Below are 26655 nucleotides of genomic sequence, written 5' to 3'. Positions count from 1 at the left end.
GCCTAATCGAAACAAAGACATAACTGTTTGGTGTAGAGCATGTGTGTTATGTCAGAAAACCAAGGTGCATAAGCATACAAAGTCACGGAAACAGTTATTTTCCGGATATTATGCTGAGGTGAGCTCGGAAAGAAAAGTCATCACGTCTCCGCCGGGACTCGAACCCAGGCCCTCTTGCATACCAGGCAAGCATGCTACCATCTACACCACTGGAGACACATGAATCTGCCTTCCTAATTTCACGCACTGTGTCGTGAGGCGCTGAAGTAGAGGCATTAGTAGCCTCTCTTAACTTCAGGAAATGGCCCCCGGGTGGGACGGTTTAGAGAGATATAGATGGCTTTATTCTCAGCCAGAGATATCAAGGAAACAGTTATTTTCCGGATATTATGCTGAGGTGAGCTCGGAAAGAAAAGTCATCACGTCTCCGCCGGGACTCGAACCCAGGCCCTCTTGCATACCGGGCAAGCATGCTACCATCTACACCACTGGAGACACATGAATCTGCCTTCCTAATTTCACGCACTGTGTCGTGAGGCGCTGAAGTAGAGGCATTAGTAGCCTCTCTTAACTTCAGGAAATGGCCCCCGGGTGGGTGTAGATGGTAGCATGCTTGCCCGGTATGCAAGAGGGCCTGGGTTCGAGTCCCGGCGGAGACGTGATGACTTTTCTTTCCGAGCTCACCTCAGCATAATATCCGGAAAATAACTGTTTCCTTGATATCTCTGGCTGAGAAAAAAGCCATCTATATCTCTCTAAACCGTCCCACCCGGGGGCCATTTCCTGAAGTTAAGAGAGGCTATTAATGCCTCTACTTCAGCGCCTCACGACACAGTGCGTGAAATTAGGAAGGCAGATTCATGTGTCTCCAGTGGTGTAGATGGTAGCATGCTTGCCCGGTATGCAAGAGGGCCTGGGTTCGAGTCCCGGCGGAGACGTGATGACTTTTCTTTCCGAGCTCACCTCAGCATAATATCCGGAAAATAACTGTTTCCTTGATATCTCTGGCTGAGAAAAAAGCCATCTATATCTCTCTAAACCGTCCCACCCGGGGGCCATTTCCTGAAGTTAAGAGAGGCTATTAATGCCTCTACTTCAGCGCCTCACGACACAGTGCGTGAAATTAGGAAGGCAGATTCATGTGTCTCCAGTGGTGTAGATGGTAGCATGCTTGCCCGGTATGCAAGAGGGCCTGGGTTCGAGTCCCGGCGGAGACGTGATGACTTTTCTTTCCGAGCTCACCTCAGCATAATATCCGGAAAATAACTGTTTCCTTGATATCTCTGGCTGAGAAAAAAGCCACCTATATCTCTCTAAACCGTCCCACCCGGGGGCCATTTCCTGAAGTTAAGAGAGGCTACTAATGCCTCTACTTCAGCGCCTCACGACACAGTGCGTGAAATTAGGAAGGCAGATTCATGTGTCTCCAGTGGTGTAGATGGTAGCATGCTTGCCCGGTATGCAAGAGGGCCTGGGTTCGAGTCCCGGCGGAGACGTGATGACTTTTCTTTCCGAGCTCACCTCAGCATAATATCCGGAAAATAACTGTTTCCTTGATATCTCTGGCTGAGAAAAAAGCCATCTATATCTCTCTAAACCGTCCCACCCGGGGGCCATTTCCTGAAGTTAAGAGAGGCTATTAATGCCTCTACTTCAGCGCCTCACGACACAGTGCGTGAAATTAGGAAGGCAGATTCATGTGTCTCCAGTGGTGTAGATGGTAGCATGCTTGCCCGGTATGCAAGAGGGCCTGGGTTCGAGTCCCGGCGGAGACGTGATGACTTTTCTTTCCGAGCTCACCTCAGCATAATATCCGGAAAATAACTGTTTCCTTGATATCTCTGGCTGAGAAAAAAGCCATCTATATCTATACAAAGTCACCTTTGACAAAATTTTTAGTCCCAGATGAAAGTTTTTCACATGTTCATATAGACTTGATAGGACCACTTCCTGTGTGTCATGGTTTCCGTTACTGTCTAGCAATGGTAGATAGATGCACGAGATGGCCCGAGGTAGTGCCACTATCCGATATGATGGCTGAAAGTGTCACCAGAGCATTGGTACATGGGTGGATTGCACGGTTTGGTACACCTCAGAGGGTAACATGCGACAGGGGTGGACAATTTGAATCTGGTTTTTTTCAGGCTCTTTCCCGAATGCTTGGCATCCAAATTGCAAGGACCGCTGCATATACTCCACAGTGCAATGCAATGGTGGAAAGGTTCCACAGGCCACTCCAGAAAACATTGATGTGTCATATGCTAAAACAAGTCCCGGAAGGCCTCGACTCAGACTGGTATGAAGCTCTCCCATTGGTTCTTCTTGGGTTAAGGTCAGCATACAGGAGTGACCTTGATCCCTCAACAGCCCAGCTGACTTATGGTTCCTCACTTCGTCTTCCTGGTTAGCTGCACGACGATCAACCATTGTCTAACCCTCCCGACTACATTGCCCGATTGCAGAGGATCATCAGCTCTCTGAAATCAATGAATCCTGTGTGGCATGGACTTCCAAAGATCTACGTCCCGAAGGAGCTCACCACCTGCACTCATGTCTTCATCCGCCGTGGTCCCTTCAAGAAGTCTCTCCAGTGCCCGTACGAAGGTTCATTCCATGTTGTGCGTAGATTGACCTAGGACTTACGGACTGGTGGAAGTAAATGACGAAGAAAAGGTGGTCAACATCGACAGATTAAAGCCGGCATTTTTGCTGTTGGATGAAGCCGTTCAGGGTGACTCATCACGTTCCAGTGACAGTTCCAGTGATAAGAACAAAACTTACATCTCCCGATACGGTTGCAAAGTTCGGTTTCGTCTCACAAATGAAGTGTGAGGCTGGCGGGGGAGTTGTGTGGCGGAGTTTCGCCAACTCTTGGCGTTAAAAGTGACTACGCAGATTACGCGCAGCAAGCGACCGGAAGAAGAAAAATATACGTAATATATGTTGTGAGTCAGTGTAAATAATATGTTGATGTTTTTTCGTGTGTGTGTGAATTTTTGTAAATAAATTAATTTGGTGATTGTTGACAAGTCGTCTTATAATCAGATCAGAGTGAAGTCAGATGTGCGTTATCAAATCAACCCGTCAGAATCCCAAATGTGTTCATTGGCCACACTTTAGCAGATCTTGGTTTGAATCACAGAAATAGCTTGGACAAATAATCATTTAAATCATGTTTACCCTTTCCTTGGAGCTCTCACATGCTAATGACAGTGACTAAATGACTATAGTACAAGAAAGCTTATCAAACAGGATCACATACATCAACTGGTGTATAAAAAAAAGAGACAATAATTTCCTAAGATTAGTACAGTTTATGCTTGAAGGGAATTGCAACGTGAATACAGATAAAAATTAATTTCTTTTATTGAAATCATTCAGTAGTGTAACGATCTTCGCATGTTTTTGCTGCAAACTACTCAATTAGATAACATCTAGGGTGAACGTAGGAACTGTACTTTATGGGACACTCCTACATTTTACAGTAATTTTTTGCCTTAAGCTGGGTTTCCCTAGGGGAAACTTCTAGGGAAACCCGGCTTAACTAACATTTTTGTAAAATGCCCTTCTTTTCCTGCATCTTCAATTAAAGCTTACTTGAATTTTTATTTTCTACTGAAATCAAAGATGAAAATCGTTTTCATAACTTATAAATTAATGTAGTCAATGTTCATTATTATTATCCCAATTGTTCCATTGAAAACAGACATTATATCGATTGGTCATTATATTGAGAGGAAAACATAGAATAGTCATTATACAAGAACTTATGCAACTTTTCCTTCTCGTTGGTGTAATAGAATGGTCCCTATAATGTGGGGTCGTTATAACGAGAGTTGACTATTTTGGTTATAATAACTATAAAAATATCCATCTACTGAATTTGGCGCATTAAACTAAACTATTTTTTCATAAAATAAAGTAAATTTACTACTACTTCAAATATTGCTTCATTTCCTGCCACCAAATTTTTCGGTAATTTTATTGATGATTGCCAATGTTTTTTGTGTCCAATGATTGGTAATACTCTGTATTTACCCATATTTAGGATCCTGATTCCCTGTATTTTTCTCTAGGAAATATAGTCATCCTAATTTTATCTATATTTTTCATGTTGATCATTCAAAAACAAATCAAGCTCCCTGCATTTTTTTGAAACCAAAAAAAGTGAAAACTTATGAATATGTACATCAAAGTATTGAAGATTTTAATCACTTTGATTACAAAGACTAATAAACTCACACTGAGCTACTTGAAAGGATTGCATGCAAACTTTCATATGTGCACTCTGGCAGTAGAGGTAGGTTGGGAAAAATATTTTTTTTTCATTGCCATAATTTTTCTTATTTTCAATGGAGAATGTCAAACAACTTTTTCCTATTTAAAGTTCGTAACACTGAATAGAAAAATAAAGGATGATGAATGGCTTTCGACAACAAATTTGAACATCCTGCATCTTAGATATGTGATAAATATCAAAAACTTATTTCCTTGTTCACATGTTAGAAATACAAAGGGGAAAAAAGATGCATGGCAGTAGATTTCTCTTTTGCAATCAACCACATCCTTCATCCTCTCCCTATACATTATATTTCCCTCTCTTGTTCTAATGTAGAAATATACATTATATGTAGGGGTAAAAATCACTAAACAAGAGTATAGAAAGAGCAGGGAGGGGAAAAAACAACCTCAGTTCATAGGGTTTTCTGATTGCAATAACTGATAGGCCCAATATACAAATCGGTGCAGCTCTCACCTTCACAAGAGTAAGACCATAAATATACTGGCTTTCCGCTGGATGTTATTATGGTATTTCCTTCTTTACTTGGCTGATTGTTTTTGTTATTAGCTGTTTATTTTGGATGATCGCAAAAATTGGGACTTGTATAATGTGTTATTTGTATGATTTTGTTCAAATTTCATTTTTTTATGAGATGCTGCCTTAAAGGAATGAAATTAGTATTTCAATGAAATTCATTGTTTTTTACTCAGTTTAGTCGGCACATCCTGTCCTAAAAGTTACAACAAAGCCTCACGATGATGAGAAAAGAGGTAAAGAAAATAGGGAGAGCTGGAATGCATTTCTTCCATTTGCATTGGGCAGAGATATCTTGTTCTCTTGATTGTTAAAGAGTTGAAGATGGGGTGTTGGTCAATAACAAAAGAACAATCAAATTCACTCATTACTTTTCCTCAAATCCTCATGTGTAAATAATGATTCCAGTTTTAAGACTGAGAACCTTAACTGTACATCACCCAAATTTATATGTGAATATACGTGTAAAAAGTTATAAGATAAGCTTGTTGTTTTATAAATACCTATAACATTAGTTTTTGTTTCCCATAGATTACAAATGACAGAACACCTCATCTCCATGCCTCACCACAGAGAGAAAACTGTGAAGATTACTCACATCCTAGAGGTCACCCATGTAACCGACTTTTTAGCCCAAATATTCCTGTCAGATGGCCTCAGACACCCGAAGTTGCTCCTGATACCAATACTCCAGCGAAAAGTCCTTCAATAAGTTCTAAAAATTCAGCAAGAAATGGGTGGTCAGAACAGAGCCTGTTGCTGGAGGATGAGGCTCCTCCTCTGCCTCCTAGAGGTAAGACCATTCTTTTTTTTCAACTTCTACCATTTTAGAATCCTGTAGCCAAAATTTCCCTGACAAAAAATATACTCCTGATTGCTAACATTTTATTTTCTCAATCTTTTTCCCTACATGAAGATGATATCACTCTCCTGTATTCATACAAGGGCTTAGGCAAATTGTTTATGCATAGATGCATTTTCTATGTACATCACCGTCTGGTGGCCAATGCCAGTATATATGAGCTATTGGCTGAGTTTGGTCTGACTGTTCATTGTACAGTCCCTTTCAACATTATATGCAGTCAGCCCTGCGTATTCGCTGTTTTTTTCCTTTATTGGAATTTTTTTTGGAAACACTCAGCAATCATCATTCACGTGTTTTGTTTACAAAGTTTAAGTTGTGCATGTTTAGGATTTCCCATTTTTCTAGTGCTACTGATAATGCTTCGAAAATACAATAAAAAGTGAAAGGTTTACAAGAAAAATTGTGGATATATTGACTATGCTTGGTGAAAGTAAGTCAATTGCTGCTGTGGCCCACTATTACATAATCAATGAATCTACGGTGAAATATATCAAGAAAAAGTACAGTCGGCCCCCCGAATTCGCAGGGGTTACGTTCCGGGGGTGACCGTGAATACGGAAATCCGCGAATAACAGAAACCATAGGTTTTTTGTATATCTCGTTTACTGAACATTGTGAGAAAGAGCAGGATGACATAGAGGTAGAAGGGAATGTAAAAGAGGGTGCAGCGATTGTTGGCGATGATTTCTGAAAGAACATTGTGATTTCTGTTTGCTGTTTTTTTCTGTTGAAATACGTTGACAAGGCTTCCTCTACTAATTTTTCTACGTGTGAAGAGCGTAAAATAGAGGGATCTATGTCATGAAAATAATCTATTGCTGATTTGAGCTTGCGAAGCCCTTCCGCTATGTTACTTATGGTGAACTTGTCTTCTACTTCTTTATCTTGATCTTCATCTGGTACCGCTTCAGTTTCAGGACCATCAGCTATATTAATTCTTCCTCGATAAATCCAGTATCAAAAGAACTTTGAATAGCATGTATTCACTCTCTCAAGGTACCTCCTGACTTCTGGAACGAAACACAGTTTAAACCAATCCAGGAAAAGTGCTTTCATAGTCCAAGCCTTTTTATTGTTCGTCCAAAATACTGGGAGCTTTGGCTTATCCTTCCCTTCAATGCTCACTGATTCGCAGATCTGAAAACAATGGTGGGCTTTATCATGTACCCATATGCATTTTTGTACAAAACAACATAGTAAGTCTATCTCTACTTGCCTTAAAAAACCAGGAGCTTGCTTTTCTTCTCTTGCTTAACTTCTTTGTGGCATTTTTTTCTAAAATAGTGCAGTTTCGTCAGCGTTAAACACCTGCTGATGTGCATAACTCTTCTCTTCAATATAATTTTCTACAAAGTTTTTGGAAATTTTCTAGCTGTCTCCTAGTTGGCAGAGGCTTGATCACCAGTGATTTTTACATTGCTTGATCGGAATAGTTTCTTAAATCTATGAAACAACCTTTACTTGAATAAAATTCTGATGAAATAGACGTTTCACCAGCCTTTTCCTTATAGAATAGTAAAATTTTTTGCCTTTTCCGTTATATCAGTCTTGTGTTCACAAAAAAACAGCATTTTCTGTATGAGAAACACGTGGATCCCGTAGGTGCTGCTAAGTTTTGACTGCCATGGGTGCAGCTATGGCTGAATGAATTTCAGATTCCTTTTTCTTGATATATCTCATCATAGATTTGTTGATTCCGTAATGGCAGACCACAGAAGGTATTGACTTACTTTCACCAAGCATAGTTTTCATCAATATATCTAATTTTTCTTGTCAAAAGTTTTCACTTTTATTTGTTTCTTCAAAGCATTATCAGTAGCACTAGAGGAATGAGCCATGTTAAACAAGCACAACTAAAATTTTGTAAACAAAACACGTGAACGACGAATGCTGAGTTCTGTCAAAAAAAATTTCCCAATAAAGGAAAAAAGACCAAGAATACGAAAACTGTGAATATATGGCAAGCGCGAATATGGGGGATCGACTGTAATCTGAAATTCGTTCAGCCATGGCTGTAGTTGCACCTGTGGCAGCGAAAATTTTGCGTCACCTACGGGATCTATGTGTTTCTCGTACTGAAAATGTTGTTTTTTGTTTTGTGGGTACAAGACTACTGCAAAAAAGGTATTCCAATTGATAGCAGTATTATAACGGGAAATTCTATAAAGGGAAGGGCTGGTGAAACGTCTATTTCAGCAAAATTTTATGCAAGCAAAGGTTGGTTTCATACGTTTAAGAAACGATTTGGATTACGCAATGTAAAAATCGCTGGAGAACAAGCCTCTACTGACCAGGAAGCAGCTAGAAAATTATTGAAGAGAAGGGTTATGCACCTTAACAGGTGTTTAACGCTGATGAAACCACTATTTTGGAAGAAAATGCTGCAAAGAACATTTATCAATCGAGAAGGAAAACGAGCGCCTGGTTTTAAGGTAGACTTAGTATGTTGTTTTGTGCAAATGCGTATGGGTACATGATAAAGCCCACCATAATTTTCAAATCTGTGAGCATTGAAGAGAAAGGATGTCAAAGCTCCCATTATTTTGGATGAAAATAAAAGGGCTTGGACTATGAAAACACTTTTCCTGGATTGGTTCAAATGGTGTTTCGTTCCGGAACTCAGGAGGTACCTTGAGAGTGAAGACATATCATTCAAAGTTCTTTTGATACTGGATAATGCTCCTGGGCAATGAGATGTCAATGTGTTCAAAGCTGATGGTGAGGAAAGCCCTTAATATGCCTCCTAATAAAACATCTATCATTCAGCCCCATGATCAGGGGGTAAAGCGAACATTCAATACATGCCACTCAATTAAGATGATTGTGCACGCAATAGAAGATGCCAATGCATAAAATGTATTGAAGGTATGGAAGAATTACACTATCACTAATGCCATTACTGTCATAACTAAAGCCGTGGCAGCTCTTAAGTAGAAGACAAGTTCACCACGAGTAACATAGCCAAAGGGCTTCGCAAGTTCAAATCAGCAATAGATTATTTTCATGATATATGTACGTTCTTCACATGTAGGAAAATTAGTAGAGGAAGCCTTGTCAACATATTCCAACATACTTGATGATATGAAGAAGAAAAAACAGCAAACAGAAATCACAATGTTCTTTCAGAAAACATCGCCAACAACCACTGCACATTCTTTTACATTCCCTTCTACCTCTGTGCCACCCTGCTCTTCTCATGATGTTCAATAAACGAATAAACAAAAAAAACCTATACTTTTTGTTATTCACGGATTTCTGTATTCAAGGTCTGTAACATAACGGCCATCGTTACATCCCAGATTCTATTTTTATCTTTCCCAACATAAGGTTAGCCTTTGCAAATGACAACAGTGAAACAAACAATATTTTTTCCACTAATATTATTTATTAACATGAAAGTTTTTTACACTCCTTAAAGCTTTAACCAGTTAAAAGAATTAAACAATGATTTTTTAGAGTTTTAGCAAATATTGCACATCAAATGGATTTGGTCTCGTCAATCTGTCAGACAGAGTTCATTGCACCTACGCATCAGCTTCTCTAACGGCATGGACGTCACTGGCCAGTATCCCAAGTAGTCGAGTCTCGAGACAGTATCTGCTCAGCATCTCATGTGATGGAGGTTCTATGACGGCATCAGTCCTGCTCCGCTGTCCCCGTTGAGGTCTCCCTTCTCCATGTGAGGCACACAAGACCAGGTTTTAGTGAAGAGTCAATGTCCCGAAGATAAGGCTAATACTCCATCTCTCTCGCCCCACGATTGTTAGGAACAAGAGCCCCTAGATCATTGCGTTCAACCTAGTTAGACTGTAGACTCACCAGAACACAATGGCGTACTTTGCTCCACGCGCGACGCCCTACCAAGTGCTGAACTTTCCGTGTATTTTTAGATTTGCCTTTTTCTCTGCACAGTGGTGGCTTTTAAGGAAAAGCCTCCCATTCCAAGAACCAATAAGACAGCAGAATCAAGAAGAGAGGAAGGTAATACGACAAGCTCCAGGATCCTCCACACCAGTGGAAAATTTACGTGGGACATCAGTAGCCCGACTTCTGGTCCCGCTCTTGCCCGTCAGCCAGGAGAGCCCCTTCCCACGACTGCCAGACTTAGCGACTGACCCGAGCCGGTATGCCAGCGGGTACCTCGGGTGGTTTCCGGTAACTGAGAGGTCCTTGGGGCCTAAACTAGAATTAATTGAAATGAAGAAATTTGTGAAGGATCCCAGCAGGTCGTCATGTTACAGGTCACCCCAGGAACGTAACCCCCGTAAATACGGGGAGAGGCGCGGACTGTATATTCTCTAAGGATAGAAAATGTTTGTTTGCTTCTAGAGCATAGTGGTTCTCAACCATTTTTAGCCCATGGCCCCCTTTTGGGCAATATTTTCCTCTTGTGTCCCCATCTTACGTAGGCAGGGGTTGCATTAAGCAAGGGTGCAAGGTATGCAGTGCACCCAGGTAGCAAGTTGTAAGAGGTGGCAGCTTGAGCTTTAGGGCACCAAAGTTTGCAAACATTTTCAATAGTATAATCGTACATGATATGACAATGTTTTTGGAGCCACACTTTATCATTGCCTCGTTGGATGAGTGTTAGTAATGATCGTGACACTTATAAGAGCAGGGTTGACAGGGCTCCAGCCCGGGAGAGTTCTCATCATTAGCGCTATAAGCCTTTCCCCAAGGTTTTTGTTTTTAGGGATGGTATATGAGTCTTTGCACCCAGGTGACAGGTATGCGTGAGCCTCACCTGTACGTAGGGCCCTCTACTCTCATCGAGGAGCGACACCCATTCTACTTATTAAATTGAATTTACTCAAAACCTAATTTGTAATGAAGAAGAATTGTATAAATAAAATCAATCTCTGAAACCCTGGGAAAGGCACGGAACCAGAAGGGAGGTGATCAACTTTCCCCTGGTGAAGAATTATACGAGGAAAAATCGTTTTGGTTGAAATACAAGACAATCCAACAAACCTGTCTCTTTTCCCAACACATCACCATGTGTGTGCACTAACCTTGGGCTTTCTTTTTTTCAGACTGAGCACATAAGTCTGGTTTATCGCCATGGGCAATTTACTGCAGAATGAGTTGTATGAGTACAGCAATTTACTGCCAGAAGTATGAGTGTGGGTATACCTATCAGTCTGATGGTATATCTAGTGTTTAATTTTTCTGTGCTGCCATCTACATTTCAAATTGTAAGTGAAGTGTAATGTAAGTGAAGTGCAATGATTGAATATTTGTACTATTTTAGGCCTGTTGCTCTCTCGCAAATTTTTTTAACAGGGAGATCGGCTTGCATTTGTGCCTCTAAGTTGAGAACCAAAGAAAACCAACTTCAGCAGACCACCACTGTGGCAATGGTGGGGTTATATTCCAGGACTTCGGGGGGGGGGGGGTAATAAATAGATGTGGCCCCAAATTGAGAACCGCTGATTTAACGCACTCGCCCAGATTGGGAGGGGACAGTAATTTTATTCCCGGCAAAGGTAGTTTTTCTTTTTCTTTAATTCATGCATAATCCAGTTGCTTAATCCCTTGTCTTTTTACCCAGTTCACACAAAGCTAAAATACTGGTGTTCAACCCATGATTAGGGATTTACTCAGATACAATTAGCAACATTCTCTAATTTTTATGAACGTGCACAAATCGGTTTTTTCTATGCACAGGAAAGCAATATGTGATGTATACCATAATTGTATTTTGTGATTTTTCAAATTAGCCAGTGTGCTTCCCCCCCCCCCCCCGGAAAAAAAACTAGGTCTTGCTTACATCCTCCCTGTCCCCCTTTCCATGACATATAGTTTTTATTATTTGAAAAGGGAACTCCTATCTACAGTAGGAAATTCTCAAAAGACGATTAACCTAGTCTAAAGCAGGGATTTTAGACCTTTAAGACAGTGTGAGCCAAAAAAAAAAATTTCCATGAAACTCAATAACCAGCAAGTCATATACTGTGATTCATATGCTCTGATTCAAATAGGAAGCCCTAACTTCTTGTAGAATTTTATTTGTTCTGAGATTATTTTTACATTAAATATAAATTTTCGTTCATTCTGAAATTTTTCTTTCATTAATTCTTTTACAGCTGGTTTTTTTTCTCCTCAAAATAAACTCGTCCAAGTCTCAATCTTTTTCTATTTTTTCCTTCTCCTCACCCTACTATGAGACTATTTGACTTGTTTTTTAGGTTTCCACCTCTACGAGATCTTTTCATTTTCTTCCTCACCCTTTGCAAATCCAAAACAGCCATACCATCAGGACCATCCGAAATAATTTATCCATATAATATAAAGTTTTCATTAATTCTGAGAAACTAATTTTTCATCAAATATGAATTTTCATGAAGCCTAATTGCTCTTCCTAAAAATCAAATTGCCCCTGTGTGGGAATCTTTGGCTTAGCAGGAAGATTGCCAATTAAACCATTCTTCACTTTTAATACCAAGTAAGTTTTCTACTCTTAAGTACACTGCTCAAAACAATTAGGGGAGCACATGGTTTTAACAAAATTACGCAAAGATTTATTCCGATAAGTAACATAAAATGAATCATCCATAATTTAAAGCCTAGCAGGAAATGGAAGAAGAAAACTTCATATGCAAATCAAAGTTCATGACGTCAAAAACCAGAAAAAGGAGATAAGGGCAGAAACCGGGATGTTGCAGAAACGTCTGTTTTACTGCCGTAACTGTGAAATTTGATTGCGCAGTATTTTTTTTTTGAGACAAGATGACTTGAGGATGTCTCAACAACATGATTTACCGGAATCCATGGCATGGCTTGTTATAGGCAGACTGGAATCCGGGCAAACACAACGTAGTGTCGCGGACGCTGTTGGAGTCGCCAGAAGTGTTGTTGCAAGGCAAATCGATTCCAAGAAACAGGAAATGTTAGACGTCGACCAGGGCAAGGTCGGCCACGCGCCACTACAGCAACTGATGACCGGTATATACGGTTAACAGCCCGTCGAAACAGAACAAAGAACGCTACGCAGCTGCAAAGACGGTTGCTCTTGGCAACAGGACGAAGGGTGTCCAGCCAAACAGTACGTAATCGGCTTCATGAGGGAGGGCTCTATGCACGTAGGCCAATGGTCTGCATTCCGTTGACCCCACGCCACCGTGCGGCCTGAAGAAGATGGGCTGCTGAACATCGAGATTGGGAGCAACATGATTGGAGCCAAGTGCTGTTTACAGACGAGTCCCGATTCAGTCTGGAGTGTGACGCCCGACGTGTTCTGGTATGGAGGGACAGGGGCACTCGAAATAACCCCGCATTCGTTCGTGAAAGGTCACAATACAGACGAGCTGGTTGGATGGTATGGGGTGGAATCAGCATAGGCGGACGTACGGACCTGCATATCATTCGGAATGGCACTTTGACGGCCCGAAGGTATGCAGACGAGATATTGCGACCTCATGTCATCCCTTACGCTGGAGCCATTGGAGATTCCTTTGTTTTCCAGGATGATAATGCCCGACCGCATAGAGCTCGTCTGGTGGAGAACATGCTTGAAGCTGAAACAATACAGCGTATGGAATGGCCAGCGTGCTCTCCTGACCTGAATTCAATCGAGCATGTTTGGGACATGCTCGGACGATGCATTGCTGCGCGACCAAGGCCGCCTGTTACTGTCCGAGACTTGCAGATTGCACTTCTTGAGGAGTGGAACAGTATTCCCCAAAGTCTGATCGATAACCTCATCGCATCCATGGCAAACAGGTGTGCAGCAGTCTTAGCTGTTTGAGGAGACCACACGCCCTATTAAAACTCATGCATCATGTCTAAACAGTACTTTTTTTTAACGTTTACATGTAACCAAATTGTTGCCCTAAATCATCTTTTCATGTTTTTTCCATATTTTCAAAGAATTAAAGCTTAATTCCAAATTTTTTTATGTCTTTTTTCTGTATTGCGCATTAATACGCGTGTACTATCCATTGTATGCCAATACGTGGCTGTCTCACATGGTTTTCTTCACTTTTTTGCTTGCTCCCCTAATTGTTTTGAGCAGTGTATTTTAAAATTAAGCAGACAACTTCTGAAGAATTTTAAAGTTTTTAACCATTATTGATTTGTTGGTTCCTCTGTGTTATCAGGCTTTTTTTGTACATTTTTGTGTTTCATTCTTAGGTGGTGACAGGAAAAATGCATCGTCTTGGAATGGTGTTCCAACAGCTGAAGAACCCAAGCCTGCTCTTCCAAAACGAGTTGTTAAGAAGGTAATTATTTCGAAAATTGAAACAAGATTACATGATCATGCATACAACTTTTTTTTCTTTCTTATGATTAAACGAGATAAAAAGAATCATGGAAAAAATTGCTCGGTGACAGAAGCGCTGAAATGAAAAAAACCTCAAGTTGAAAGTTGCCAGTTGCGCTTGACTCAAACATTCAATGAAAAACTTCAAGAAACTCTTTGTCAGTCAAAAAATTTGTACCCTAAGGTGTATTACTTGTACTTTTATAATCTGCCACATTTATCATACATTAAATATAAGAGTTTTGTTTCTATTCAATTAAGCTATTTTCTTCACATCATACATTACAGACCTCTTCACTGAAAGAAATGCAACCTGTGCCAATTTATGTAGATTCCAAAGAGGCTTCTTCTCCAGTTACAACTCCTGTTACACCTATACCATCACCTTTCTCTGATGACTCCCCAGAAGAATCACCATTACAAGAACCAGCAGAGCCACCACCTCCCCTTCCCAATAAGATTGCTACAAACTCGCATGTTGCAAACAACGGGACTCTGAACAGTGATCCTTCGTCACCACCTGACACACCGGTTCATTCTCCTCTGCAGGCACCCGATGGTGGGTTCGGGACCTGCCAACAGGGTAGTGTAAATGAAAGTGACTGTAATGTTTCAATTGATGCTGATGATTCTACGAGCATCTGAAGGAACATGAAAAAAATTATGCATTCTCAAATGGTCACTGTGGAAAAATGTATATGAAAGAATGTTTTTTCTTTAGTCTTTGTTCATATCCTACATTGATTTTATGTGTATCAATATAGAACGTGGGTATATTGAAAGCGAGATTAATTGTGTGTGTATGTAAGTTTTGTGAGTCTTGTAAAGTGTAAGTATGCGACGTGTTGTTCTGAATAATTATGTAAATAGATTTTATCGTTCAGTTCAGGTAACTTTTTAGAATGTATTTATAATGTGGTTGAAAAACTATTCCCCCCCCTTCCCCCGCAGTATGACAGGCGGCATACTTATACTTTTGTTCCTTCCCTTCCCCTCTCGAAATGATTATACCTCATTTCTTCCTATTTCTGCAATTACATTTTATTGTAAATGATTATATGACAATCTATGTGAAGATTTATTATTATTATTATGTTGTAAAAATTAGACTTGTAGAGTAAGTATTGCATGAAGGGTTTTACATACTAGACCGATCTGTATATGGACGGTTGGTTCTCATTTTGAAAGTGCAATAATTTTTTTTATTTCTTATCGTTCCTTTTGGACTGATCGTAACAGCCTGACAGACGAGGAAAAAATATATAGTATATATATATATATGAGTATGTGTTTATGTATGTGTTTAAGAGCCAGAATTTTTTTTTTCAAATGGCCGTCTGCAAAATGATCTGTAGAAAAGAAAAAGTTATATACTATATTATTCTATAGCTATGATGAGCGTAACCTGTCTGACTCGTTATACTCTTTTTATCTTTTAATGTATTATTATTTTCAAATTCGAGCTTTGGTTATGAACTTTTATATTTGTTATGATTTGAATGTTTTTATCACAAATTTATTATACAAGATTGGGAGGAAAATCCTTTAAAAACTGTTTTTTGGTGTTTTTTTTTTTTTTCCTTGTCATTATGAATGAACACAATTATTTTTCGAGTTAATTCAGTGGTCCTTAAATGCTTTGCTACACAGGGTTCTGTTGCTCTTTTAAATTTTTAGTTCTGCATTGTCATTCTTTTACGTGTTAGTTTGAAAAATATATGCCATAACTTTCAGAATAACTATCTTTAAATACACACGTGTATTCTCGTGCAGCTGAGCTTGAAAAAATGGCTCCAAAATCATTTGCTTGCAATGCCCCCAGGAAAGGTTGACAACATCCCTAGGGAGAGGGATGTTGTCAACTACTGCTATTATACATTTTGAGACCCACAGCTTTAACTGAACCTCATCAGTGGCATAGCAGAGGGAGCGATGGCTCACATAATCAAAACTTTGCCTAAGTTGGCACTTATTCTTCTAAGTGATTTTTTATCTCTATCTCAAAAAAAAAAAAAAATATATATATATATATATATATATATATATATATATATATATATATATATATATATATATATATTGAATACTTCATTTTCTCTGTCTTCATCAAAAAAGGAATGAATACCGAAGCACAAGGGCAGATCAAGGGAAGTGGGGGCGATCGCTTCTCTCAAGAGCAGCAAATAACATGGGAAAAATTGGTCCATCCTTTAAAATATGCAACGATCTAACGAACCTACACAATGAAACATCCCTCCCAGCACATTACCCTGGATCTGCACCTGTGCCGAAGTGAAAATAAATTAACTTCATGAGTTCCTCTTGCAATTCGACTGTGATTGTGTTTATCCCAAGATGGTCTCTCTGGGCGGTCAGCGGTCATGTCTGTCTCTGTCTGTCTGTGATTGTGTTTGCACTATTCGTTTCAGAGGAAAAGTGGGAGAGAAAAGCAGATTTTTCTAAAATTTCTTTCAAGCTCTTTATCTGAGGGCACGTGTGTTTTTCATAGGCGCCTTGGCTAGAGTTAGAACACTTAGAAATACCACCTAAACTATGAGTGCCTTGGCTAAAATTTGAGCTCCTATACTATCTTATCTATCGCTGCAGTGGCATGTGCTACTACATGATGCCTAAAGTTCTGATGTTTCACAAAAAAAGACCAAGCCCTCATACTGCTTTTCTAATGAAATGTTTCAATTGACAAAAATTTGATCAAAATCGTTACTCAATACAGCTTAGATTCCAGACTGTCATAAAGCTGGGCTGAAAAGATCTGGGCAGCAGGATAAGTCCAGCGACAGTTCTGACATTTATTCATTCAGATGCAGGGCTGTCAAAACAGAAACCTGTCCCCCAGGCCAAGTAATGTTTAGGGCCCCTACCAGACTAGAAATATTTATGCACTACGAATTTCACTCTCAATTTGTTTATTACATGTTTCTGAGAATATGCAGATGCAGCGAGCCCCAAAGAAACAGGTTTAAATTATTTTGATGACCATATGTCCTTTCAGAATTTTTTTCTCCCAATATTTTTGCAATTATCTTGAGGGTAAAAAAGTCCATTGCAAGCACTTGGAGGGTATAGGTCTGCTGATAAGAGACATATACGGTACACATGCACAGTAATTTCTTTCGATCATTTCCTGTTGAATTTTCTTTTGTTGTGGTATTTTGCTTGCTGGGGCTGCCAAATCCACTGTTTGTAATGTCGAGAAAACAAAAAACGCTTTTTCTAAAAAATAGGAAATTTTGAAAGAATTTTAAATTAATGATGAAAAGTTGATCTTGCAAAACAATTGAAAATATCCCTGTATCAACTTTGAAGACTACTATAAAGTAGGGAAACAAAATCAAAGACCAAACCGCTGATTGCAAATCATCTGCCAATAGAATGAAAGTTCAAGATGAGAAATTTTCCCAAGTCGAAGATTTTGTTGTAATTTTTCACTCCAAAATCATGTCTGTGATTTGAGATGTGATTTAGTCCCCTCCCCAAGTATTAAAATATTTTTTTAAACAGAATTGGAGATGCAATTAAACACATTGAATTTTATAATATTTTGTATTATGTCTGTGGGGGGGGGGGAAAGTCAGTTATTCAAAAAATCTCAGTTATTTAACTTACACATTTATTCAACGTTTTTACTCGGCCTCTTGAACATTGCATAAACGAGGTTCCACCATGCCAAAATATGTAACTTTTTTTTAAAAAAAATTTCAAAAAAATTGAAGTTAATAAAATCAGTCAAAAAGTAATTAATTTCTAAAGACAAACTGAAAATAGAAAATAAATCCATTTTTTTATTGAAATTTGAAGTGCTTTCTAAATTTGCACCAAAATTAGGCACGGAAAAAAGGCACCATTCCCAACTTCAATCACCCAATGACAAAAACCTGGTTACGCCTCTGAACCTCTTCATTCTTATGGAGAATCTTCAATGAATGCAAAATTAAAAATTTCTCATTGAATTGGAACGTAATTTCATCATCCAAATCTGAATGAGCTCAAACACGTGGACTTTTAATCTCCCTTCGTCACGTCGATTGAATTTGGCATAATTTTTTCAGGTCTCCTTTTCATCAGAGTTTGTGAGGCTCTGTTGAATTGATTAGTCATATTTGCAGGTTTTTTTGCACTCAAGTCAATTTATGCACACGAGGGCTGATTAAACTAGGGGACAATCAGTTTAAAATCAATTTTGAAAATTATGTTCTACCATGTTTGTTTTTTTTATACCAAGAATGGAATTCCAGATTTGTAGCCCACTATTTGGGAAGGGGGGAAGTGATGAAAACACCTGAAATTAACTCAGAAATCAAAATCTCCTATATCGAGAAATCTCAAAACCTACAGGTCTGAAACACTTGCTGTTGATTCATGGTACCAAGCACATAGCTTCCTAATCTTCGTTGTTGGCTCTTCTGTTTTGGCAAGTTTCATTTTGAAGATGGTGTGGTTGACAACTTAAAAGCAGTTAATGGATATAAAGCAAAAGTTTAAAACTTTTTAGTAGAATCTCAACAACTGTCAACCCTGTTGGTGGCACAGTTGTGGTTGGCTGAAGTTAGTTTTGTGATTTTCCAGTTTTGAGGCTCAAATGCAAGCTGGTCTCTCATTCGAAGTGTCTATGCAGAGAGCAGGGAAACCTTCAATATGATCAATATGTAAAAATGCATGCATTTGCTGTTTTCACTTCAAAGCATGTAAAACATATGGCAGTATTAGTATAACACGAAAACATGTCGCCCCCCCCACACACACACATTCTGCAGCAGGGCCCTTAGGCTAAAGTCTTTGAGGAGGGGGACTTGTACAATGAATTTATAGCATGAAAAACGAAAAATGATAATTATTCTGTGTTCCCCAGGGTTAGAGTCCTGTTAGTCCCACTTTTTGGGGGGGGGGGGGCATGCACAGAACAAGCATAACTCGAATAACTAAATATGTTTTGCTGTTTGCATACTCAGAAGACACATTCTGACATGTACCAAGTCGTTAGAAATTCCCCAGGGGAATGAATGTGTATGGTTCAGTAATAGTAGAGATTTGAAAAATAATTTTATTTACATATTTTGATGTCTTAAATAGTTCCGATGCCTCTGTATGCGAATATTATACAGGGCATGAATGAATGAACGCCAGAACTTTGCCACTGGACTGATCCTGTTGCCGAGATCTCTTCCAGCCCAGCTTCGTGGCAGAGTCTGGAACAATTCATTAGAAAGTTCCAGTTAGTGGTAGAGCATTATACAGGGCAATTACATAATTCCCCTTGCTGCATTTCACTGGCGAACCGTTGGTTCTAGAGGCATATTTCCAATAATAAGTTACCAAATAACGTGTAAACTCAGATATGCCATTCATATTGTAAGTGGTTGTATAATTATTAAAATTAACTTTGTATCCAAACAGTCTGTGCTCAAAACCCCAATTAGAAAGTTGTTGCAGTGTCTCTCCTGATGCCAACAAAAAAAATTCCACGTTTCTCCAAGTGCAATATTCCCTTAGATACTGTATTTAAATTCAAAAGCTGAGAAGTTGGAAAAGAATGGCATAAATGAGGAAAAGGAGCATTGTTCTTTAGTTTATGACATTCTGCCCAGGGCCGGATTAAAACATGCCCTAAGCACTTGAATGGTTTTGGTGCTTGTCCTTAAAAGTGTATATCACTCGATATCAAATCTATAAAGAAAAAACATTAAATGAAATTTTATATTTCAGAATTAAAACTAATCTAAGGCAGAATTATATGATTTGAATATTTTTAGGCACGGACATAGGGAAAAAAAAGGGGGGGGGAAGAATATCAACTTGCAAATCGTTGATAATATCTCTTGGATCATTTTTGTTTATTTTTGGGACATCTTTGAAAGTTTTTGGAATTTTTCTTTCACATTTTCCAAAAAGACAGACCCTAAATTTTGACTTTTTTCTTTTTTAAAATATTTTAAAAGCATTTAAAGATATTTTCTTCCATCGACTGCTTGTTAGGATTTAACAAAGGGCTTCAAACGCAACCACTGAATCTTGGCATGGCTGATATTACATTATTTTTTGTGAACCATAATCATTGGGTACCTGTTCTTTCAGATGCATTTTCGAGTTGCAATCTGTTAGCATTTCTTTTACTTCTATGGTAGATCGAACTAAAGCATCTTCATGCCTATATTCTAGGAGTTCAAGATCGAACCACGAAAGGGCTTCTCTAGGCCTTGTAGCCTATGCAGATAATCAAAAAAAAAAAAAAAAATGATTTTTTTAAAAAATGTTTTTATCCAAAATTTCAAACCATGAATGTACCGCACTGAATGATTCACAGAGAAACCTGTGATTTTTTTTTTTTCAACAATTCTCACGCACTCCCAAGAGATCTGTAAGATCTGTTAGCAGACATCAAAGAACTGGGATCGAAACCCAGATTTGCATAATTGGAGGCTAACTCCCTAACCACTGGACTACCTGGCGACAATATTTGATGCATTTCATCTGTCTGGGAACACAGCAGCGAGTTTTCTGGATTTTTTACTGTTGCCACTTATAAGCCAGAGAGGTGCCGAAACTGTCTCACACTGGTAATAATTAACTATAAGATAAAAGCATTAAACCATGCCCCTGAAACCATGCAGTTTATCTGCTAATGACTTAGAAATTTAAGAATTTTTAAGTTCACGTCCTTATTCTGTAGAACATGGCTTACTCTTAAATTTGTCATTTTTGTAATTGGTTGGGAATGATAATGATTTGTTTATTAACGTGTGGGGGTCTCACCTGGACACAGCCGGACGACCTCGTGACAAGTAGCTCTGTTAACAATTTGCGATAGTTAGTATGCAAATTGGTAGGCAGGAATTTTTAGCTGGTAGAGAGGGCCCCCTCAGAAAAATTGGTTTGCCAGAGGATCCCCATGATGCTGTTAAAACAGCTCAAGCTAACTTTATAGAAATTGCATGAAATCTTATTCCAAAAACTCTGCATTAGCATGATATCTAGTTTGCAATAATCAGTTTTTCCGTATTTGTGCCATCCTTTTGATGAATGTCTTCAACTTTACAATTAATCAAAAATTTTATGATGTTTTGCCAGATGCTAGCTGGAAAAAAATTGTACATAAGAAAAACATTTTGGCTACTTTTTGAGGTGCCCTTTTTTTCTCTGGATGCTCTAAGCACGTTTATTTTGCTTAATGGGTAATCCGCCCCCAATTCTTCCCCAACTTTTATCTCATTTTTGAATTCAAGTGTGTACACGAATTTGAAATTTCACAATTTCATTCAAATTTCACTTAGAAACTTGTTTGTTTTCTTTTGTTGGCATCAGGAGAGACTGGGCAACAACTTTCTAATTGGGTTTTTGAGCACAGGGTATTCATATGAAAAGTTAATTATTTTATTTTGATAACTATATTCAACCCCTTTTAATATGAATGATGTATCTGAGTTTTACATGTTATTTGGATACCTTTTCCCACAATTGGAAGTGAGCCTCTAGGATCAATGGTTTGCCAGTAAAATACTGCAAGGGGAATTATGGAATCGCCATGAATACTTTTCAGTATTAGCAGATGTTTTCTTTCCTGTGGGCTATACATGAGAAATTATGGCAGTATTATTTTTACATTCAAAATTAAATTATTTGTGTTATAAAGCTGTAATCACAAAATGCTGTATATACTCATGTACAAGCCTAGTTTTTTTTGTTCAGGAAATCTCATTGTTTGAGAAAGCCAGCTTATACATGGATAAGTTTTTGAGGAAAAAAAATTGGCACGAGTTTTATCCTTTCTTCAGTAATGTGCTCTAGTCTGCAAAGCGATTTCGATTCTGCTCACGAAAACACAACCGTTTCAGCATCAAGGGGCTCCCCTCTGGCCTATCAATACACTGAGACTTACAAATTATACACATTTTATGGTAATTGCGAAGCAATGTCATCTAAGGCCCCTCATGCAGTGTTCAGTTGAGCTCCGCAGTAAAGCGATCCTATGTCAAAGGGGTTTCTAAAAACAAAAGTATCAATCCAACACAACAATTATAACAGTTTGTGACCCGCGAACAGTAGCCATCTCTTATATCCAGCCAGCAGACTGAACATTTTGTATAACCATGCCTTTATGCTCATGGTGTAGCCATTGACATGATGGAAAGCCTTTCAATGTGGTCTTGTAAAGTGTAGTGGAGAGAGAGTAAATGGGAGGAGAAAAATATTTGGATGATTTTCATCATTTTTCATTATAAAACAACTTTTATATCTTAGAAGTATGCAGTTTTTGCTCCAAAATGTGTAATTTTTTAGGATCGGCTTGTAAATGGGTTTCCGATTTTCTATCGTTTGGTAATCCTCAAGTTTGGGAGGGTCGGTTTATACACAAGTATACAGTAATTGTTTCAAATAAAACTATGATGAAACTTGTAACTCTGAATTGCTCTCTCGTAATTGCTGAATTTGTTCATGAAGATGAATTTGTGAAAGATGCTATTCAAAATAATGGTGTTGCAATGGGTTCATTTTCCTCCCTAGACAAAACCTATCGAAAGAAATTCTCTCATATTGATTTTTTATTCATATAACTGAGTTGTTTTGTTTTATTTCCAATTAATAATAGCCAGAATAAAAATGATGGTGCTATACATTAAATGATTATGCTAGTGTGAAAATACGTTATTTCATTCAGATTAGTCAAAAATAATATTTTCATTGTAAATTATAATTGTGTATGCCTAACCCCATCATTACTCTCAAGTATAAAAGCAGCGATGGTGACTCATGGGGAAAATTCTTAGGGTTTGTGGGACATTTTGAAAGAATTTCAAATGGTGGAATGCAGCTACATCCCTTTTTGCTCCTTTGTTTATTAAATAAAATTATTTGGAAAAAAAATACATTGCCTTTCTTTTGGTATGAAAATGTTTGTAAATTCATTTTCCCCAATAGATGACAGCGCATTGGTTTTGAATGTGTTGGAAACAATCTGCTCAAAAGGGAAAAATCTTGTTCAACAGGGTTATTATTACCATAAGCGAGGGCATTAAAGTTTCACCTGGAAAATAAATCGGATTGTTTTACAGCTTTCCGAGCTTTATTTACTCGTGAAACCAATCATTACAAGTACAAAATAACTTAAGGACCAAGCCAAGAATCGCAGCACATGCAGATCTCAAGGCCTAAATGCTAATCATTCATCCATAACCAGCCATTTGTTACTGCTAGTTTTCTATGTTTGGCCTTGTGCAATTATTGTGAAAATGCTGCTATAGAATCCAAATAAATATCGTTGCTGTAGGGAAAAATCTGAATTTAAATATTCATTTAAGAACAAAAAGATTCTAATCATGTATTAACCTTATATCAAGTGTTGATTCAAGGGCGTGGGGGGGGGGGGGGGTCTGCTCCCCCCCCGAAATGTGAGAAAATGGCCAAAAAAAGGGAAAAAGATGGCCAAATCTATTGTTCTATCACTTTGGTCCCCCCGAACGAAATTTCTGGCTATGCCCCTGTGTTGATCTGTTTCAATCCCGAAAACAAATTGCAGCTTATTAAAATGATCATCTGTACTATATTTTTTAAAGAGCGTCTATCTCATGATTATCAATGTGAATAATGAATTTTATTCTAAGGATGTGACTTACACATACCAGAACTTGACATATCCTAGGTGCCAAGTCAACTAAAGAATTGGGACTGGCACTTAAAACTTTGTATGTGTGATTGTTAAATTCGAGTCTGAAGATAACACTACATTTTTGAAATTCATGTCAGTGTGTTTACTATCACGTAATGGGGTTATCAAGTTTCCAAAAAGTGAAAAATATTTTGGCTGCTTTTCTCTGGATAAAAAAATTGCCTTTCGCAAGCGTTTGGCTGGTGTCTAAATTTTTTTCTCTGATTTGTCAAGCCCTGAGTTAGATTGTGTGCGAAAACATTCATTGCCAACATTCACAGAAAGGAAAACTCACAGCCACACGCAATTCACTGACATGAAAATGCTAGGAAAATTCACAACAAACAATTCACCTGTAGGAAATTTCTCAGGACAAACATTCGACATGAGTGAGTGAGCAAATGAGTCAGTGAATAAGCAACTAAGTGTGAATGAGCAATTGAGTCTATGAATGAGCGAAACAGTGATCAAATACGCAAGTCACTGACCAAGTGAGTAAATCAGTAAGTGAATGAGCAATTAAGTAACAAGGTGAGTGAGCATAGGGGGAAGGAAGATTTAAGCTGATTGAGTGAATGACCAAGTCAGTATGACTGAGCAAAGCCATTACCTCCTACGTAGATACTAGAATTTCTGTAGGAAGTAATGATAAAGCCAGCCTGTAACTAGAGCTAATAGCTCGCTCACTCACGAACAACTCTCATTACTTGCTCAATCACTCCTGTCAAACTGTTAGTCGATGAATTTCCCATCATTGAATTGCATGGTGGTGAATTTTCCGTAAATCATTCATCGTAAAGTGACATAGTGAGTGAGTGGATGATAGAGTGAGTCTCATGGAGTTTTCTTTATTTGCAAAAACAATCAAAATACATTTCAAAAACCACGTAGAAAGGACGAGACATGAACACAGTAATCTTATTGGGCCCCAAGGGACACAACGTCCTTCCAGACAGCTCTATGAATTGAATTATATTTTACCACCATTTTCCAAGAACAGTATGTTATGTTAATAAATGTTAAGTAATAAGATATATTTCAAAAAGTTATGCACTGTAAAGTTAGTGAACAAGCAGGTTAGTCACAGGAGTCTCGTTCCAGTCCATAGTCACTCACTCATTCACTTGATTGCTCTCTCACTTGTTAATTGATACAGTCACTGTCTGGTGATGAACTGTTGCCTGTGATTTTTCGGTAAATTGAGTTACACATGGAAATAGTCTGTGAAAATCGTAAAAATGTATCAAAACTGCATAAATTTGGAAAAAAAATTCAATGTGTGTATAGAATTTATTTGACACGTCCAACGGGAAGGTTAAACTTGTAATGATTGTGGTAAATGATCTCGTGTGAAACTCAAATTTAGATAATTGAGTACCATTTGTATTTTTCTCTGCATCTTTTGTTGGGAAATTGCCATTATTTAAATTAGTCGACTGTTTCCTTTCTTTCATGGAACTAATCCATCCTGATATGGAAAAAATAATAATCGAGGTCTGTTTCATTTGAATTTGGTGTAATCACAAATAGAAAAATATGTAAATGTGTTTTTTTGGCATCCCGAAAAAGATTTTATAACCTGTTTCTGAAAAGCCACGAAACTATTCACTTTTATATACAGAATTTTAAATATTTGTATTATAGGGGCATTTCAGGCGCAGAATTAATTGTCGAAATAGTAAGCCTGTAAAACTTTGAAACGCTTGACATTCCATCTGCTTTTAATGTCCTGGTCAAATCGTGTGTGTATGTTTGTTATACAAGAATAAAAATTTCAACGTCTCAAAGATGTCTTTCATTCGTGTTTTAAGTTTATATTTGTCGCAAAAATTTTTTTGCTCGAATATATGTGAGGAAGACAAATATTTTGAACTAATAGCTTGTCTCAAGTGAACATTAAATATTTACTTTAAGAAGAAAAAAAAATGTGTCAATTAAAAATGACTATTTAATCCAAGTGCCCATGGCAATTAAAAAATTGGTATATTTGCGCCTTAAATTTCCCATGTGTGATTTATTGTTTTGGTTGCCCTTCTCCCATTCTAGTCTGATTTACTCAACCACTCACTCCTGGAATTCTCCTTCCTGTGCTATAGCCCGCTTGGCTTCCCATGCCATGATTAAGCCTGTCTCTAAATCGCTCACACTCTTGCTAGGTCACTATTTTAATCATTCCCATGCTTGCTAACTATTTTGGATTCTCACGTGCTCGCACACACACAGTCTAGGTCAGTATTTTTCAACTGCAGGGCCGCAGCCTGATATCGGGCTCTGGCATGAGTTAAACCGAGCCGTAAGTGCTTCACTGATTTATTTTTACATTTATTTTCCATTAGTCATGTGTATGACTGGGTCATCCACTCACAAAAAAAGAGAGATCAACTGGGTCGCGGGCTTCAAATGGTTGAGAACAACTGCTTCAGGTCACTCCCTTGCTCACGCACATGTTCTTCACGTCTCTTTTGGTTATTCACATGCTTGTCCATGCTCCCCAAGTCACTTTTCTGGTTATTCACATGCTCATACACTCTCTAGGTCACTCGCATGCTCACCCACTTACTTACTGCGGTCCCTTGCACTCCAGGTTTCTCTTAGTATCCACATGCTGGCACATGAGCTAGGACATTCTTTTGTGCACGCACATGCCTCCAAAACTCTCTAGGCAGAGGCGGATTCATGGTTTTACTGCTTGTGGGCTGTATACATCCATATTTTTATGGGCATCTTTTTATCAGCCACCTGGTTGGGCATTTTGCCTGTTGTGGCGTTGTATTTGTATAAATTTTGCCGCACTTCTCTCATTCTACTAATTTTGCAAAAAATTATTTTATTCAAGTGTCAGCACATCCACCAACATGGAAAAGTTCAGTTCAGTAAAAAAAAAAAAGAATGCTTGTCTCACAAAATTTGGCCACCGGTGCCTGAATGTTTTTCCAGACTTGATAATCCCCATTATATTCTATGCTAATAATAAATGCTGTGATTCTGTAAGCGAGGTTGCTATGAAATTGGTGGTTTTCTTTCTATTGCACCTTGGCGGTTTGACTAAA

The 26655-nt window shown here is 38.4% G+C and overlaps 1 protein-coding gene and 1 non-coding gene across 3 annotated transcripts in view; one reads left to right on the top strand and one right to left on the bottom strand.

Moving 5' to 3' along the window:
- The window catches only part of spg (dedicator of cytokinesis spg), a 121915-nt gene extending 105962 nt beyond the window's left edge, over positions 1-15953 (top strand). For both annotated transcript variants that reach the window (XM_089242572.1, XM_089242571.1), the window contains 3 exons: positions 5348-5609; positions 13815-13903; positions 14233-15953. In XM_089242572.1, the coding sequence (XP_089098698.1) occupies positions 5348-5609; positions 13815-13903; positions 14233-14589 (708 nt within the window). In that variant the 3' untranslated portion in view covers positions 14590-15953. The remainder of the gene's footprint in view (positions 1-5347; positions 5610-13814; positions 13904-14232) is intronic.
- Positions 144-217, bottom strand: TRNAT-GGU (transfer RNA threonine (anticodon GGU)). Its single transcript has one exon. It is a non-coding gene; the product is annotated as a tRNA-Thr (tRNA).
- Positions 15954-26655: the final 10702 nt, after the last annotated feature.

The sequence above is a fragment of the Pholcus phalangioides genome, unplaced genomic scaffold (genome assembly GCF_987345545.1).
Source record: "Pholcus phalangioides strain wild (caught in Gottingen) unplaced genomic scaffold, Ppha-v1.0 ptg000015l_1, whole genome shotgun sequence".
NCBI lineage: Eukaryota > Metazoa > Arthropoda > Arachnida > Araneae > Pholcidae > Pholcus > Pholcus phalangioides.
Note: the sequence above shows the minus strand (reverse complement) of the source record. Positions and strands in the feature narration are given on the sequence as shown.